The sequence below is a fragment of the Balaenoptera musculus genome, chromosome 6 (assembly GCF_009873245.2).
Source record: "Balaenoptera musculus isolate JJ_BM4_2016_0621 chromosome 6, mBalMus1.pri.v3, whole genome shotgun sequence".
NCBI lineage: Eukaryota > Metazoa > Chordata > Mammalia > Artiodactyla > Balaenopteridae > Balaenoptera > Balaenoptera musculus.
The window spans coordinates 47,493,551-47,513,057 of record NC_045790.1 but is presented as its reverse complement, the minus strand read 5'-3'; the positions used below and the strand labels follow the sequence as shown (position 1 = coordinate 47,513,057).

The window sequence follows — 19,507 nt, the reverse complement described above, 5'->3', positions numbered from 1 at the left end:
TGGATTAGAGACCTAAACATAAGACTGGACACTATAAAACTCTTAGAGGAAAACATAGGAAGAACACTCTTTGACATAAATCACAGCAAGATCTTTTTTGATCCACCTCCTAGAGTAATGGAAATAAAAACAAAAATAAACAAGTGGGACCTAATGAAACTTCAAAGCTTTTGCACAGCAAAGGAAACCATAAACAAGACGAAAAGACAACCCTCAGAATGGGAGAAAATATTTGCAAATGAATCAACGGACAAAGGATTAATCTCCAAAATATATAAACAGCTCATGCAGCTCAATATCAAAGAAACAAACACCCCAATCCAAAAATGGGCAGAAGACCTAAATAGACATTTCTCCAAAGACATACAGACGGCCACGAAGCACATGAAAAGATGCTCAACATCACTAATTATTAGAGAAATGCAAATCAAAACTACAATGAGGTATCACCTCACTCCTGTTAGAATGGGTATCATCAGAAAATCTATAAACAACAAATGCTGGAGAGGGTGTGGAGAAAAGGGAATCCTCTTGCACTGTTGGTGGGAATGTAAATTGATACAGCCACTATGGAGAACAATATGGAGGTTCCTTAAAAAACTAAAAATAGAATTACCATATGACCCAGCAATCCCACTACTGGGCATATACCCAGAGAAAACCGTAATTCAAAAAGACACATGCACCTGAATGTTCATTGCAGCACTATTTACAATAGCCAGGTCATGGAAGCAACCTAAATGCCCATCAACAGACGAATGGATAAAGAAGATGTGGTACATATATACAATGGAATATTACTCAGCCATAAAAAGGAACAGAAATTGAGTCATTTGTTGAGATGTGGATGGATCTAGAGACTGTCATACAGAGTGAAGTAAGTCAGAAAGAGAAAAACAAGTATCGTATATTAATGCATGTGTGTGGAACCTAGAAAAATGGTACAGATGAGCCAGTTTGCAGGGCAGAAGTTGAGACATGTATACACTGATGTGTATAAAATTGATGCCTAATAAGAACCTGCAGTATAAAAAAACAAACAAAACAACTAATACTAAACTTTCATTGGGTTATTTGTATGGAAATATGTTAATATAAATGTTTCAGACATTACACGAAATTTCTAAAAATCCTATATTTGTATTTGTATGGAAATATGTATGGAAATATGTTAATATAAATGTTTCAGACATTACATGAAATTTCTAAAAATCTTATATTTGTATTTGTATGGAAATATGTATGGAAATATGTTAATATAAATGTTTCAGACATTACATGAAATTTCTAAAAATCTTATATTTGTATTTGTATGGAAATATGTATGGAAATATGTTAATATAAATGTTTCTGACATTACATGAAAAAAAAAAAAAAAAAAGAATTAGAACATGGAAAAAAATACAGTGAAACCACCAGAGCATCTCAGTCACATATAAATGTTGAATATTCATGACATATAGCCAGTGCCATTTTATAGGTGAAATTCTCTTAAAGTATTTCCTACAACACCCACTCTGTAAGCAAGTTATGTGTTTCTGCCTGTCTACGGATAACTTATTCTTCATGAAGTTCTCTGAAAATGAAAATTGGAGTTGGTGAAATTGAATGGTACTACCAGTCTTTACTTCCTATTGGTATCGGTTGGTTTTGGGCTCTGAGATCCTGGTCACGTCTTTACAGCTTCTAAGAAGACAAAGACAGTGGTGGAGATGATGTGCACCTTTATATAACTAGCTCTACTCACCCTACAGTGATGTCAAAGATGTTGCTTCCAACAGAGCTGGACACAGCCATGTCCCCGAGCCCCTTCCGGGCCACTATGACACTGGTGATCAGATCAGGGATGGAGGTCCCAGCAGCCAAGATGGTCAGACCCATAATCTCTTCACTAATGCCAATTGTCTCTCCAACCTAAAAGCAACGACAGGGACAAACATATGAGTGTTTGAAGTCACAAAACCATCAAAACCACTAACATTTGAATGCAACTTCCTTTTAATGAGTTCTTACTCTGTGCTGTGCTGAGTATGGAGATGATAACAAGGAAGAAGGCACCATCATTGACAGAAAGGATTTTATATTTTAATGATATTCAGACCCAAGGGATCAGGAAGGTTCACATGAGGATTAAACAGATAATCTCAAAAAAGAGCTATAGAAGACTAGAGTGCTGCCTCTATATGGTTTTTATTAAGACCAGGCAGGGGAAGCAGAAGATCAGAGTTATGAATGCCAATTGGTCATTGGCTACAGGGGCCAGTGCCTGACAATGGCACCAAATCCTGTAGCAGATTTGCCCCTGGATTTATCATTGAAGATTAAGAATTGACACCCAGTGTCCCCATTTTTCCTTAGCATTTCCTAGTGTCTATAACCCACTCTTAAACACTTTTAGACTCTACCATTTTCACAGAAAACTTGATTTTGGGTGTTTTTGGGTTTTGTAACACAGGACTGTAAATCAGCAAGGCAGCCATGGAGAAAGCAACAGTTAGGGAATCAGAGGACCTTGGTCTAAGGTCTGGCTCTGGCATTTATTAAGTACTTGACCTATCGCTAACTGGACCAATTGGGCAATATCTTTGATCCTCACTTTCTTTCTTATTTTTTTCCTTCCAGTTTTATTGAGATATAATTGACATACAGCACTGCATAAGTTTAAGGTATAGAGCATAATGATTTGACTCACATACATCATGAAATGATTATCATACAAGTTTAATGAACATCCATCATCTCAGATAGATATACAATTAAAGAAATAGAAAAAAATTCTTTTTCCTTGTGATGAGAACTCTTAGGACTGAGTCCCTTAACAACTTTCATATATAACACACAGCTGTGTTACTTATATTTTTATCCTCGTTTTCTGATCCATAAAGTGGGTACGATAATACTTACCTTATAAGGTGGTTGTGAGGACTAAATTATAATTTATGGAAAAACCCTTTGTTAATGGGTTTGACAATGATGTATGTCATCATTGAAAAGTGACGGGGGACATTTATTATATTCTTTTGGTCTTTGCCTTTTAAGACTGATGACTTCTCTTTTGGACAGTTGGTCTAGCCTTCAATGTATGCTCCTCCAGTCTCTTGAGCAACGTGTTTGTCTTCTTGTTGTCTTTCTTTTAAAAACTTTATGTATTTTCTGGAGTTGGTGAACTGCAGTTCTGAAAACCTTTACGACAATTCTTTCAGTTTGGTTTCCTACCTGATGACGTCCAGCATTTTTTGAGAAAATGTAAAGGGCCAAAGTAGCATGTAAGAATAAAGGTTTTGGGGGAATAGAATAAACATTTCTTTTTTTAAAAATTGAAATATAGTTGATTTACAATGCTGTGTTAGTTTCAGGTGTACAGCAAAGTTAGTTTCAAGTGTACAGTTATATATATATATATATATATATATATATATATATATTTCAGATTCTTTTCCCTTATAGGTTACTACAAAATATTGAGTATATTTCCCTGTGCTATACAGTAGGTCTTTGTTGGTTATCTATTTTATATATAGTAGTGTGTTTATGTTAATTCCAAACTCCTAATTTATCCCTCCCCCCATTTCCCCTTTGGTAACCATAAGTTTGTTTTCTATGTCTCTGGGTCTATTTCTAGAATAAACCTATTTCTAAATCTCTGTTTTGATTTATAGGAATAGCCTGGTTCCCACTAGCTTAAAAACATAGTAGGGAGCTATATTTATTTTGATGGTCATGCCTGCTCTAGAGCCTGGTGAGCTGAACTAGTTTACCTATCCTCGTGGTGCACAGATTCACTGCTCCCCATTAGAAAGTGACATCTACGTGAGCAGGGTCATGGCCTTAATCACTATGGTCTCCCTAATAAGCAGAACATAGCCTGGTACATAGTAGGCTCTCAATACCTATTTGCTGAATAAACAAATCAATCTGCATACTTAGACGATTTTACTAGCATGATTTTCACTGGCTCTCCTAGTGTTAAACAAGAATTTTGTACAAAAGTGCCCTATTTGAGCAAAATATTCTCCCTGATGATGTTTTTTGTTAGATTTGGAGAGAAACATTTTCTTTTTACAAATTTATTTATGGCTGCATTGGGTCTTTGGTGCTGCGCATGGGCTTTCTCTAGTTGTGGCGAGCGGGGGCTACCCTTTGTTGCAGTGTGCGGGCTTCTCGTTGCGGTGGCTTCTCTTTGTTGCAGAGCATGGGCTCTAGGAGCGCGGGCTTCAGGAGTTGTAGCTTGCGGGCTCAGTAGTTGTGGCTCACGGGCTTAGTTGCTCCACGGCATGTGGGATCTTCCTGGAACAGTGCTCGATCCCGTGTCCCCTGCATTGGCAGGAGGATTCTTAACCACTGCGCCACCAGGGAAGTCCATGGAGTGAAACATTTTCAAAGACTGTGAAGATGCTGACTAAATGATTGTCGCCCTCAATAAGTTCCAAACTATCTAATACGTTCTTGGTAATTTAAAATCTTAGAGGGAGTTTTAAAGCAGTGACTATTTTAAAAAAATTTGTATCTGGAGTTTGAATGCCACTATTGACAGAAAAATGCAGAAATTGAAGAGAGGTGTTAATGGTAGAGTGGTTAAGAGTGCTGGCACGGGGTACAAAAAGCCCTGGGTGCAAATCCTAGCCTGCCACTCCTTGGGCACAGTGGCCAACTTCCCTGAGTCTCAGTTTTTCTCATGTGTAAAATGGGGATAATAATATCTACCCTCAGAGTTGTTGGGATGATTACATGGGATGATGCATATAAAGCAAATAGCAACTAGTGTCAGGCATAAAGAAAACGTTCAATAAATAGCAGCTGCGATAACTCAGACACTACTCCTCTCCCTCTCCAACATATCAGCGTGCAACCCTCAGGGTTCCGGCAGCAGGGACAGAAGCTGGTTTAGCAGGGTCAGTTTACAATGTGGGAAATCACATGAATCATGACGAATTTTCACTGTACATCAAAACCCTGATGACTCTGGGTGGCTCTAGAAACACCTTCACTGAAGGAGAACTAGTCTTCAGAAGCTCATTTTGAGTCTATTTCACTGAAGTGGGCTTTTGGCGAGTCAGAGGCAAGGTGATGGGTGCATGGATGGGACAGCACTCAGATCAAATCGGGTAGCATCAGAGGAGTTTACAGCTAGAAAGGACCTCAGTAGTCTCTTGGGGGAATTCCTTTGTTTTCTAATAGAAATAAATAACGAGGCCGCTCAGAATCCGTATCCATTGCTGCTCCAATATGCCATGATCCAGTTCCTTGCTGTGGTTTAGTGAGGATCTGCAAAATGTCATATTGGCTAAATGAGACATGAGGTTGTATCTGACTCTTAGCATTAACCGAGAATTAACATCTAATTAACTAGATGTGGGATAGATTTTAATCACAGGTTTTCATCACCCATGAAATTTACTAAGATGAAGATTCAAGATGTAAAAACAAAAACAAAAAACTCCCCAAACTAAAGGAAAGTATGCACAAACTGTTTTATGTGAAGGGCATTTACTTTTGGCCAAACAGTAGCCAAATAATTGTATTAAATAGCATTTATTATTGGTAAAACTGTGGATAACAAAATAGTTGAGCACTAAATGGTGCGCTTGTTATCTTTATAGCTTTTACAGTTTAAAAGTACAAATGATAGAATTAGAGCTACAGACTTAGAACAGAATCTGCTATTTTGATCAGCTGTCTGGATATTTTGAAAGAGAAAAGCATTTCTTTGGAGAAAAGAAAGAGAAACTTCTCATTCATTATTCGCTAGTAAGGCGAATATGCACTTTATATTTATGCACTTTATGCACTTTATATTTCTGGGCTTTTTTTTTTTAGTAATTATTATTGTTCCAGGCATTGTGTTTATACTTTTCTACAAGAGAATGAAAAGGAAACAGGATTGTGGAATTAAGATAATCATTAAAAAGTAAAGAAAGAGATGGAAGCCTGTAGGATGATGTTTCCTAGGATGACTAAAGAGAAATATCTAGAAAACAATATATTCCAATAAGTGAAAAAAATAACTTCTTTTCCTTTATCAGTACATGGACGAATAAAAATGATTATTAGGAAAGGCCATTATATATCTATAAATGGCAAACACTCCTTTTAGCCTGGAAATCTGGAGACTGAGAAGCAGCTTACCTTCTGCAATGATTTCTGCTGGGTATCGGTAGCAAACGTCTTTCAACAAATGTAGAAAATAATGACTTTGGGGCAAACAGAACTTCTTCAGGGGGCCGAAGATTTTTGGAAATATTAAGGAAGAGTAACCTGAGGTCAAATGTCAGTAAAATAACTGTGATAGGAATAATATAAAATATCTTGTAGGAATAATGCTTGGTTTATCAGCCAACATTTCCAGTGGATTTTGTTAGTGATGCCATATCTTCTTTCTGAAAAAATTAAGGTGTAATTTCCATACAGTAAAATTCACCCTTTAAAAAAAGCATACTGTTCTGTAAGCTTTGACAAATATATGCAGTCCTGTTTCTCCACATCCTCATCAACAAACGGTATTGTCTGTCTTTTTGGTTGTAGTCATCCTAATGGTTGTGAAGTGGTATCTTATGTTTATTTTTAAACAACTTTATTGAGATATAATTCACATACCCTAAAAGTCACCCATTTAAAGTATATGATTCAGTGGTTTTTTAGTATATTTATAGAGTTGTGCAACTATCACCAGAATTTAAGTTCAATTTTTCATCATTCCAAGAAGAAACTCCATACCCGTTAGCAGTCACTTCCCATTGCCCTCCAACCTCCTCAACCCCAGGTAACTGTTACCTACTTTCTGCCTCTATAGATTTGCCTGTTATTCACATTTCATATAAATGGAACCATACAACATGTGATGTCTTGTGACTGGCTGTTTTCACTTAGCATAATATTTTAGAGGTTCATTTACACTGTAGCATGTATCAGTATTTCATTCATTTTTATTGTAGAATAATATTCCATTGTGTGGATACACCACATTTTATTTACCCACACAAGTTGATGGACACCTGGATTGTTTCTACTTTTTGGCCATTATGAATGATGCTGCTGTGAACATTTGTGTATAAATTGTGCAGATGTTTTCATTTCTCTTGGGTATATAGACAGTGGAATCACTGGATCATATGGTAACTCTATGCTTAACATTTTGTGGAACTGCCAATCTGTCTACAAAGTGGCTGCACTGTTTTACATTCTTACCAGAAATATATCAGGGTTCCAATTTCTATACACCCTCTCTAACACTTGTTATTTTCTGTCTTTTTGATTATATCCATCCAAGTGAGTGTGAAGTGGTATCTCACTGTGGTTTTAATTTGCATTCTCTAATGAATAATGATGTTGAATATCTTTTCTTGTGCTTATTAGCCATTTGCATACCTTTCTTTGTGAAATAGCTACTCAAATCTTTTGTCCATCTTAAACCTTAAGATGCCTGTAGATGCTTGCCTTTCTATTATTGAGCTTTAAGAGCTTTTTATATATCCTGGATACAAGTGCTTTATCAGAGAGATATGATTTGCAAATATTTTCTCTCAGTCTGGTTTCTCTTTCCAATTTTTTGGGGTTTTTTTGGCCGTGCCACGCGGCTTATGGGATCTCAGTTCCCCAACCAGGGACTGAACCTGGGCCCTAGGCAGTGAGAGCGCAGATTTCTAACCACTGGACAGGCAGGGAATTCCCTGTCTTTTCATTTTTTAAATGAGGTTTTTTGAAGAGCAGAAGTTTTACTTTTGATGACATTTAGTTAATCAATTTTTTTTTTTATGGATCATGGTTTGGTGTTATATCATAGAACTCTTTGCCTATCCCATGGTTATGTGGATTTTCTGTTTTCTTCTAGATGTTTTTAGCTCTTATGTTTAGAACTATCGTGCATTTTGAGTTAATTTTTGAGTATCGCATGTGGTAAATGTCTAAGTTCATTTATTTTGGCATATAGAAATCCAATTATTCCAGCAGCATTTGTTGAGAACTCTATCCACATATGTCCTTGGTGTATATTTCCTTATTTCAAATTGCTGTATTTTATTTCTGTTAAGAAGTATAATAATTTTAAGGGTATATTAGACAAAGAATACAAGTGGGCAGTTGGAATTGATGTAGTTTATAATAGAGATTAAAAGCATGAGTTTTGGAGCTGCAGAGTGCTGGGTTAGAATCTCAGTCCTGCTTTTTACTACCTAAATGATCCTGGGCATTTTTTTTTTTTATTAGCTCTAAGCTTAACTCTTTATCTGTAAACTGTGGATAATAATAGTATCTCCCTCATAGAAATTATACCCATGTACAAGGACAAAGGGATGTGAATTATCTGGCATGTAGTACACATTCAATCAATAATGGTAACCATTAGTATCTTTGAGAATGTAAGACCTTTGCATCTCATTTTTCCATTCATGTGTTGCAACAAACAATTCCTGAGAGTTTATTCTGGTGATGGGCATTATGACTGGTACTGAATTAAAAGTAGTAAAAGGGAAATACATCATCATTTTTGTAAATGGAGGCTCAAGGAAGAGACCATTTTGTGTCCAGTTCTTTCCCTAAGAGCCAGTTGGATGAGAACACGAGGTGAGTGGCTGCCCAAGAGAAAGTATAAGTGCTGCTGAGCCAGGAAAAACTCTGACATTCCTCCAGGCCTGGGTTGGCCTGGCTTCAGGCTTCAGAGGGCAAGAAGCAGTGAGACTTGCCTTTCCTCCACATGGCTGTCTGGGGCTATGCCGATTTGAGTCCACACTATAGGGAAAGGCCAGGAGACGAGGGAAAGTTAAGTGGAATAAATTCCTTTAGTCCTGGAATATGTAACTTGTTAGATGCAATACTGTTGTGACAGTTTCAGAAAGCAAACACACTGGTTAGCCACTTAGCAACCAAGAGAAAAGCCAGGCAGATGTGTGTCACTCTCAAGGTCTTACCTGATGTGCCCACCAGACCATCAAGTAAGAGAATACTGCGATCCAGGCGATGGAGCCGAAGAACGTGATGGGAAAAAACTTCCTTGAAGACTGAAAGAGAACCAGAAAGAGGAGAGAATGTGAGTGCTAACTGAGGTGATCTGATAGCTCAAAGCTAAGACCACCAATTCAGCTACTTCTCCCTCACTGCCTGCAGTCCTGGTAGAATTAGCAATCTAAATAAATGACCAAGCGTTGGTCAAGCTGGGACATTAAGATTCTCTCTTGAGAATGTCAAATTGGTGGAAGCCAAACCATCCCAAATCTAGTTTCTGAGATGGAAGCCTTTTGAAGAGAATGTCTGTTCCTGCTGCTGGTTTCTCAGATGCTCTCTGCTCCTGCCCTTTCCAAGGCTTGGTTCCTCAGCCTTGCCTTCAATCCCTCAATACCCCACATTCTCTCTCCCTCTCCTGCTCCCTTTTCTACCTTCTCTTCAATTTCATGAGAATCAGTTTCTATTGCTTCAACCCATGTATCCTAATAATCCATATGCCAGAAAGCCTACGGGATTAATTACATTTCACAAGAAGGATCAATAGTTTCCAAAATACATTGGCTCATTTTACGGTCCCATGAATTATGAGGAAAAGCCACACAGAAGAAGCCATCACCACAATTAATACAGATTCCTGAGGATGGCCAGTCTCCAGGACGTTGGAGCCACACAAGTATCAACAGCAGATGCTCACTTGTGCTGCTCTCCACGGGGGTGGCACAGTAGACATTCTTGGGAATGCTTTTTCTCCTGTTCTCCACCCCTAACTATGTTATATCCAATTATGTTTCTAGCCCTGGGCTTTGTGCAATCTCAGGCTTATAGTATGAGCACTTTTAAAGTTTCTTTCAAACATCAGCCAAAATCAGACACTCAAAATGCAGTGTTTCTTATCCATCCCACTATAGGGAAATCCACGCTTGCACTGGATGGTAGTGGTGTCCTGTTGATGCCCTTTTTGCAAAATTGGGATCCTTTAAAACATGCTCAGATAACAGAATGCTCTCAGAGAGTCTCTCATTTATTATTGCCAAACACTTTTTATTTCAAAGCTTTCCACTTTGAGAAACAATCTCACTTTTTGCTTTGATAACGCCATCCAATTTTGTCCAGAGAAATGAATCCCGGAGTTGACCTGGATGAAAGCTATCTCACTCGTCTGAAGAGTTGACCTTGGGCAGTCACATAGAACACTTCTGCCATGGCTTTTGAGAGCTTCATTAAAAGGAAAAGATAAACCTGTATATGGCAATCTTTTGAATATCTTTAATGATGAACACAGTCTATTGCTCCAAACAGGCTTATGTTCTCTCTATTAATTTCAAGTTTTTAATATATGTTTTCATTATCATTCACATGGTTCTATTAAATTTCACAATAACCATTTCTTTCCTTCAATGGTTGTGGTTTTTCTTGGGCCTTTTGTTAGCTGGGATGTCTGGAAGACCAGTGGGCTTGATTAAATTGGGGAAAGCATTAACCACGGTGAGTAGCCACAACCTTATTCTTAAATGCTTCCCCCTACTCCTTCCCTTTCTTAGAAGGAAAATATTTCAGCCAAAGACTCAGACTCCTTCTGGGGACCTAAGCACTATTTAATGGGTTATGGGAAAAAAGTCATCAATTTTTCAAAGTGGAGCTTGAGACACTCACTTTGAAAGCAAATTCCTTTAAAGCGAGGGGTTCAGCTGGATTCTGGAGACCAGATTCCCTGAGCCTTGGAATTGCCAGTGCCAAGAAATCAATTTTTCCCAGGCAAGGCATTTCGCTGATTAGAGTTCCTGTTCTTTTCCTCTGGCCACAAGTCACTGTTTCAGGATCCTAGGTGTGATGAGGGCTTCAGCTCCCAGGCCATGCTCTGTCACAGGGAAGAGAAGGGCCCCCTCTTGTGATGTGGGACCACCCATGTGGTTTGAGCAGCAGCCAATCCTTAGCTTGATTCTGCGCATCCTGGGAGGGAACGGAGTACCATCTCCACACTTTATGACATGGCACATGGACTGGATATCCTGGGAGAGTCCTCATTTCATAGGTACGCCCCCTTTCCAGGTTAGCTCACTTACAAAGTATGTAACTATTATTTTATTATTATTTAATTTTTTTGTACCTTTGCATGTCTGTTCATTGATACAGCGTCCCAAGTCAGAATCAAATTATTTGAACATATTTCTCATCTGAAAAATATCATCCCTGAACCATAGACCATTCCCAGTCAAAAGGCAGAAAGTAAGGCATCGGACTAAGCATTTAAAGGTGCTAAGTTTACACCAACATATTATTGAAAACCTCTGTATTTCAAAATTTGATGCTTATGAGTCTTAATCAAGAAGCCAATTAGTCATTAGTGGACATCTAAATGTACCTAGTATTGGATTAGGAACTCATTGAAAAAAAAAAGGTTAAAAATATTTTTTCTTTGTAAAGTTTCAGGTCTTCATCATTAACCAGGGGTAGGTAAAGGCTGGGCACTTACTCTGTACCCAGATCTTGAACTAGACATGAAATTCAAATCTAGGTCTCTCTGACTATATAGCACGCATTCCTAGATGTGAGGAATCTAGGTTATACTCATTCCTAAAGAAAGACAGGGCCAATGATGCTCAAAATATACCCGGCTTTGGACACATAATGATCATCCTCATCATAATACTAGCCTATGCTCTGAATGTCAGCAAATAAAGAGCATCAGGGAAATACAGACTAGCATTCCAGCTGTACAACTGTCTGCCTCACCCAGCCTCCCATACTGTTCCTGCTTTGGAAGCATCAACCTTTCATGCATCAACAGTTTGGTTAAGTGTTTCCCCGACTGTCAAAGTACCTTACCATTTCCAATCTCACAGCCCAGGTAATTCCTTCCTTCATTTTTTTCTGGACTATTTCCCTTCTTTGGACTCTGTGGTCTCATTCCAGTTATCACTGCCCAGTAGCACCTGTACTCTTATTTAGTTACCAGTCTCATTGGAAGGAAGAAAAGAGCTCCTGAAGCCAAGGTCTGATGTGTCAATTTATGGTTAGTAATGGCGGTTCATCCTGACATCTGCTGGGATGGACCTCATACCAATTAGCAAAAAGCAAATTGTATCCATGTGTTGGCCGGCACATGTGTCTATTTTGTTCCAGTGTAATGGTTTACTTGTATAATTGACAGCTAATGTTCTCATTAGAAGTTTTTAGTACATCAGAGTGATATTTTCTTGGCTTAAAAGACATTACTGGACATTAGCTGGTCACACAAATTGGCCATCTCCTAACTTATTTAAATTCAACAAACATTCACTGAGCATCTCCTCTGTGCAAGGTTCTGGGGCATACATATTTAACAGAGTTCTCCAAAGCAATCCTGTTAAAGATTAAAAGTATGGTCTCTGGATTACTATGACCAGTATTGAAATCCTTGCTCATCAATTACCAGCTATGTGCCCTGAGAGAAATTATTTAATCGCTCTAAATCTCAGTTTCTTTCTCTGTAAAATGGGAGGAATAACAATGTCTAGTAGTTCTGAGGATTTCACGCACATGAAGTGTCTAGCAAACTGCCTGGCACAGAAGAAGTGCTTGGATAGTAATGGCAGATGTTATTAGACAATATTAAGCTCATTTTGATTTTTAAGAGATGAGAAAACTGAAACTCAGGGAGGTGAAAGTGATTGCAGAGATATGGCCTAGAGTCTTGGCTTTGCTTCTTATTAGCTGGTTTTGCTTGGACAAGTCACTCAACTTCTCAGGGCCTCAATCACTCCATCCTTGCTAGAACCGTGCTTGGTACATAGTAGACACAATAAATACTTGGTGAATGAACCAATGCATGACAGAAATTGCAAAAACCTAGCTGGGTTCTGCAGTACCTTCCTAGCTCTGATGGGTCATATTTTGATATCTCATGAGATGCATTCTTGTTTTGTAAGAACATCCATCCTAGGCCATGAGAAAATAAAACTTTTGGGGTCTTTGTTTCCTTTATTATTTTCAATTTTCATCAAAGACATATTCCTCATTAAGGTTTGCATTTCAGTTCTTGTACTTCTAAAACAAAGCCATTAATTTAAGAAAACTATAAAAGTGAAGCCCACCATTAATTATCTGAGCTGGAAGTATGCATAATTCAACAAACACTGTCATATAATTTGCTTATAAATGAAGTGTAAATAAAAGCAAGTGGGAGTACTATTTACTCTGAAACTAGATGTATACACTAAAAAAAAAATCGTGTTTTCATTGTAATTATTGTCAAGGTTTGGGATGTTCATCTCCATGGGTAAAAAAAATCGTGTTTTCATTGTAATTATTGTCAAGGTTTGGGATGTTCATCTCCATGGGTAATTCAAAAACTACTCAGAAAAAAAAAACCCAGAAAAAACCAAACTACTCAGGAGGCAGAGCTGCCAGGCTCTGAGGAGTAGCAAGTGTCTATTAATTGATAGTTTTCTCTTCTGTCTCTCCTCTCCCTGGATAATTTTTCAAGAGGCCCTTGTGGCAGGACATGAGGACCATGGCAGACTGCAAAAATGACCGCATCACTTTGCAATTCCTCCCGTGAAGAGGTGAGGTCTATTTCCCAAGCCTCTGCATCTGGGCTGGCCTTATGCCTTGCATTGACTAATAGAATGTGGTGGAAATGACAGTGTGCAGATTCTGAACTAGATCTTTGTGGCTTTGCGGCTTTCATTCTCACTACTCTTGGAACTTGGCTGTCATGTGAATAAGCCCAGGCTAGCCTGCTTAAGGATACAAGACCAGTGGAACACAGACAAGGTGTTCCAGCTGACATACGCCTACACCAACCAGCCCTCAGCCGTATAAGTAAGTAGCAGAACTGTCAGGCTGAGCCCCACCTAAATCGCCAACTCACAGAATTATGGGCTAAAAAAAATGCTTGTTGTTTTAAGCCACTAAGTTTTGGGGTGGTGTGTTACACAGCAAAAGCTAACTGACACAAGATCAAACCTAATGAAACTCTCCTGAGCTGAGCATGAGTAAGAAGCCACTCACTGGCCTTTGTATCAATCGGCATGCTTTCGTTCGGCATTTCATGTATGCAAAGAATGACCATATAACTCAAACCAGCATGCTTTGAGAGTAAACTGGGACTATCTCAGGCAAACGGGGATATACGGTCACCTTAAATTAGCAATATTGTACTGATAGTTATCTCTTTATGCTTTCCTGAATCACAGAATGTCACCGCTGGCAGGGAATCTAGAGAGCTTCCTCCACTCCTGTATTTCACAGAGGAGGAAATACGGGGTCCAGAGTTGAGAAGTGACTTTCCCATGATTGCACAGCTCATGAGTCGTGTGGGAAAAGCCACGATAGTAAATGGTAGCATGAGAATGCTCCAGAGTCAGGAGACTTGGGTTCGAGTCTAGCTGCTCTTACTAGTACAGCTGTGCAATCTTGCCCTGTAGTTCTATGTGGTCATGATTTGTTTCCTCTACTGAGTTTAGAGCACCTTAAAAATGGGAATTGTGACTGATGTGTCTCTATATCTCTTTTAGGGCGTAAGCCTGATGCCTGGCATATAATAGGTGCTCAATAAATATTTGCTGAGGAAATCTAGAAACACCCAGTGTTTTACCTAGGAGTCTCATTTCTGCTTGGAACAGCACATGGTATACTCAGGAAAAAACAAAAAAATCCAGTCCATCCAGGGATGGCCCTTGGGGGTGCAGTGAGCAAAAGCCCCATTGGCTACCCCAGCGCACGCTGCAGGGGCTGGCTCCCACGGGCTGCTGCTCAGCGAATGACCAGTCAGCAGTACTACAGGGGGAGCATCGTGTTCAGCTGTACTTGCTTGCTTTGCACCCTTCAGGATAAGAGCATCAGCCTCTGTTTCGATCCAGGTAACTATAGCCATGGTGGAATCCTGTTTGCTGGCCAGGAGTTACAGGTTGAGAACTCTGATCTTCCCTAACAGTTCCCTTGACCTATCAGCTCAGATCACGGAGGGGACGAGCACTTTGCCAGGGTTTGCTCTAAGAGTCCCATGCAACCCTGAGATTCTAGGGCCTTGAGTCATAGGCCATTCCTGCACATCTTCCTGATGGCTTCAGCAGTTGTGTGCTGACATCAATCACCCACTTGTTAAAAATTTATTTTTTAAATTATTATTAAAATTTTAAAATTGAGGTGTAGTTGATTTATAATATTGTGTTAGTCTCAGGTGTACAGTACAGCAATTCAGTTATATACTGGGTTAGCCAAAAAGTTCGTTCGGCTTTAAGTGAAAATAAAAGACACATTTTTCATTTTCACCAAGAATTTTATTGAACAATGTATTCACTAACCGAACGAACTTTTTGGCCAACCCAATATATATTATATATATTCTTCTTCAGATTCTCTTCCCTTATAGGTTATTACAAGATATTGAGTATAGTTCCCTGTGCTATACAGCAGGTCCTTGTTAGTTGTCTATTTTATAACATCAGTCAGTCTTATCAGTGAACCAGGCCCCTCTACTCTGGGCCATGATCACTCTAGGCCTGCTGTGGGGATTTAGAAAACCCTGTCTGTCTCCCTCATTTTCCTCCCTGAGCTAAGCAAAAGCATCGGGCTGAACAGCAGAGCAATGGCGACAGAAAGAGAGAGAGACAGACAGAATGAGTGAGTGAGCGCACGTGAGCACACACATCTCAGAAATGTCAACGTGATGAGAGCCAAGAAGAAACTGAACCCATTCCAGCTATTTGGCTGCAGGTTTCCAGGAAGCCAGGCCTTTGCATACAGCAGATGCTCTGTAACAGCATCTTGAACAAAGAAACCTAGATAGCACTTTAAGTGAGCCACACCTGCTACATTCACCCTTTCCTAGGAATCGTCTAATGTCAGGAGTCCTTAAATGAGGGGTCATTCCTGGCCTGTACTTGACAAGACAAGGCTCTCTATCAGGTTGGATTATTTCTAGGTCAGGGTAACGAGACAGGATTTTTCTCCAGTCTTTTTCAAGAGAGGAAGGTGAGATCATCACAGGGCTCTTGAAGAAGGATGCTAGATTACGCTGGATGTTACCACAGTATTCTATTCCAAATGCTTTTAGAAATGATGTTTTCAGATTTCTACCTTCTGGCGTCAAGAAATACGAGGAAGAGCCCAAGCTGTGTGATCACACGGGCCTGGGTCTGAATCTCAGCTCTATGCCCTAGGAAGTGACCAGGCTTGAGCTAGTTAACTCTTTTTGCCTAAGCTTCTTTCTACTTATGCCAATTATATGTATATATATATATATATATATATATATAATTTTATATATATAGTGCAGGCATATATATATGTATATGCCCATACTAGATGTTTTCTGAGATTTACAATAGAATTTATGAAGTATACCAAGGATAGAGCATGATGCATAGTAGGTACACACTTTTGTTGAATGAGTACGTGTGTGTAGGGCCATAATAAAAAGTAGAGCTGTTTCTCCTTATCTCTCATTAGTTCTTTCACCCTTTGGGGCAGTGGCCCAGGAACCCAGTTTGACACTACTGGGAAAGGATGTTCTTTTGATTTGATCTACATTCAGATTGTACTTTGCTGATTATAAGATGGTATTGTGTTCACAGCATCCAGTACATAATAGCGGCAGATAATAATATTGATTATGGTAATGATAATAATACTGGTGGGAGCAGATCAGACATACAGGCATTTACACCAGACGAATGCATTTCTGTAAATTATTTTTTGAATCGAATGAATAATTCATGTACACAAATATTCAACAAAATGTGAGTCACCCTTCTGCCTCAGACCTTCAGTTCCCCTTTGCAGAGACAATCACTGTAGTGGTTTTAAAACATGGTCACAAGTGCTCTGAAACTGCTGCCATCAAGGGTGTCATATGCTATAGGACACTGACATATTCTAGGGAGACTTCTTATCTCTTCCCCTTTAATCAAGACAGACTTATGACTGCTTTGAGTAGTAGGGTTCAGTGGAGGTGACTCTGTGACTGCTGAGACTAGGCCATCAGAGACAATGTAGCTTCTCCTTGTGTTGCTAGAACACTCACTCTTGGAGTCCTGATCTCTTATGTAAGACATCCGACTGTCCTGATGCCACCATACTGTGAGAAAACCCTAGTCACATAGAGAGGCCACGTTAGGCTCTCCAGTAGACAATCCCAGCTGAGCCCAGACTTTGAATCATCTCTGCGCAGGTGCCAGAAACGTGAGCCAGGAAATCTCCAGATGCTTCCAGCCCCCAGCCACTTGAGTCTTCCCAGCTGAGGCCCCAGACATTGTGGAGCAGAGACCAGCCATCCCCGATGTGTCCATTTGACTTACGGATCCACAGGACCCACGAGCAGAATAAAATGGTTGTCATTTCATACCACTAAGTTTTGGGGGAGTTCATTACGTAGATTCAATAGCCAGAAAAATCACTATTATTGCGTATTTGTCCAGAGAAATTTCAGGCACACATATATATATGCATATACATGTGTATACGTCACCCCCTTTTCCTTTTAAGACAAGTAGAAGCATGCTATGCATACTGCTATATGCTGTGCTTTTTACAAGAAATTCATTTCAAAAAAAAAAAAAAAAAAAGCTTTACTCACAGGTTTGCGAACATCAGGTAAGGTAATCCAGAGAGGAAACACTATGGGGAAAACAATTAGGAATGTGACTTGTTTGCGGGTATCGGAAGGCCAGGACAGGCTGAGAGGCTGGTCCTCCTCATCTTCACCCGTCTCTGTGGTCTGTTGTAGAAAGAGAGAGAGAGAGAAAATGAACAAAAAAGACAATAACATCCGCAGGCCACAGAGCAAGGAGAGAAGTTCTGGATCTCATTAGGAGTTTTCTTGGGTCATCTTGGCTGCTTCATCCATGTAATTTTTAGGTTTGTAAGAGAACCCCACCTGTCATAGTCTGAATCCCAGGAACAAACAATACATAGCTCAGCCATGAGAATTTAAGAACTTTCTTTCCTTTCCCTGAACGCTCTCCAGCTTCTCTCTTTCCTGAATTGATCATTCAACTGGAGTGGACTCTGAACTTAGGAGAAACCACATCTGCAGAGCAAAAGACCCCAATGCCAACCTTCTTCTCCTCTCTTCTTGAGGAGAAAGCCACAGGATTCAGAATCCTTGGGAATACATTTTTTTAAAATTAAAATAATTAAAAATCGTTTTTTTAGAACACAGATTTGGAGTGGGCAAATGAAAGTAACCACAGAAATCAGTCAGTAACAATGCTCAACTCCCTTCAGTGGCCCTGGAATAGTTAAGTTCATGGATTATTGTGTGGTTGTGAGTTTCTAACCTGCTTAATCACCTCATTAAATTCTAAACCATTTTATATCCGGCCAAAGGCTTATTATGCAAACATATATATGCATTCACAGAGAAACAGAGTGTGGAAGCAGAGGACGCTAAACCTGTGGGTGTCGAGCACACAGGGCTGCAGAGCCAGGGGCTAAACTTCAGAGTTTCTGACTTGGCAGCAAGAGGCCAGCGTATTATTCGCTGCCCGCTGAGGTCAGCAGCTTCTGAGGTCCCAGAGCTAGAAGGGACAGAAGGTGGATCAGGGCCTGGCAGGATGACCATTAGCCTGTCAGACGGGCCCTCCAAGCCTCCGAAACAGCACTGCAGACCGCATCAATCACTCCCTTCTCTGCTTGTTTAAAAATGAAAGTGCGGCAGCAGGACCAAGCGTCAGATCTAAAAATATCAATAGGAACATTTCCACGGATGCTTCCTTTTGAGACCATATAAATAACCCACACAGGCTTCATACAGCTCCTGCCCTCCCCCCTGCCCCCCACCCATGGCTCTTGCTTCCAGCATCCTGTACTATTTCAGGCAGCACTGAATCCCCCCAGCACTTCTCTCCCTAGGGAGGTGCTAAGTGGGCCAGGCTCGGGCAAGTTGTCTTAGAGGAAAAGGACAAGACTAGAGGCAGGGCTGGGTGTGAGGCCCGACTTGCTGCAGTGTTATGTTTATTATTTGTAGTTTACACCCTAGTACTGCCAAAAGGATTTGTAGTGGTTTACACAATCACCCCCACTTTCTGTCCAGAAGTTAAAATTTAAAAAATAATAATTAAAAAAAGCTAGTCTTAAGCCATGCTGAAAAAGGTTCTTTCTCTTTGCATGTATGTCCTTGGCAGTGGGTGAACGAATTTTTTTTTTTTTTTTTGGGTGAACGAATTTTAAACAAGGGAAATAAGAGGATTAGGTAATAAGGCAGAATTAGGAAGTCAGCGCGGTTTATTTGGGTTGTCTGGATCCTCATTAAATATACTTCTTATGCTCCCCATCTCTTTGCTATGCAATATGCTGGGAAAGAAGGAAGATCTAAAATCAGTAATCTACATTTCCACCTTAGGAAACTAGAAAAAGAAGAGCAAATTAAATCCAAAGTAAGCAGAAGAAAAGAAATAATAAAAATTAGGGTAGAAATCAATGAAAGTTCAACTAATCTATGACAAAGGAGGCAAGGATATACAATGGAGAAAAGACAGTCTCTTCAATACGGGGTGCTGGGAAAACTGGTCAGCTACATGTAAAAGAATGAAATTAGAACACTCCCTAACACCATATACAAAAATAAACTCAAAATGGATTAGAG

General features: G+C 39.5%; 1 protein-coding gene across 3 annotated transcripts in view; it reads right to left on the bottom strand.

Annotated features, from left to right (window-relative positions):
- The window catches only part of SLC24A2 (solute carrier family 24 member 2), a 248,656-nt gene that overhangs the window by 8,334 nt on the left and 220,815 nt on the right, over positions 1-19,507 (bottom strand). For 2 of the 3 annotated variants that reach the window (XM_036855857.1, XM_036855858.1), the window contains 3 exons: positions 17,498-17,638; positions 8,904-8,993; positions 1,748-1,914 (listed from right to left, as the gene is read on the bottom strand). In XM_036855857.1, the coding sequence (XP_036711752.1) occupies positions 1,748-1,914; positions 8,904-8,993; positions 17,498-17,638 (398 nt within the window). Of the gene's footprint in view, positions 1-1,747; positions 1,915-6,319; positions 6,378-8,903; positions 8,994-17,497; positions 17,639-19,507 lie in introns of those variants that run through there. The other variant, XM_036855859.1, reaches the window with a different exon arrangement.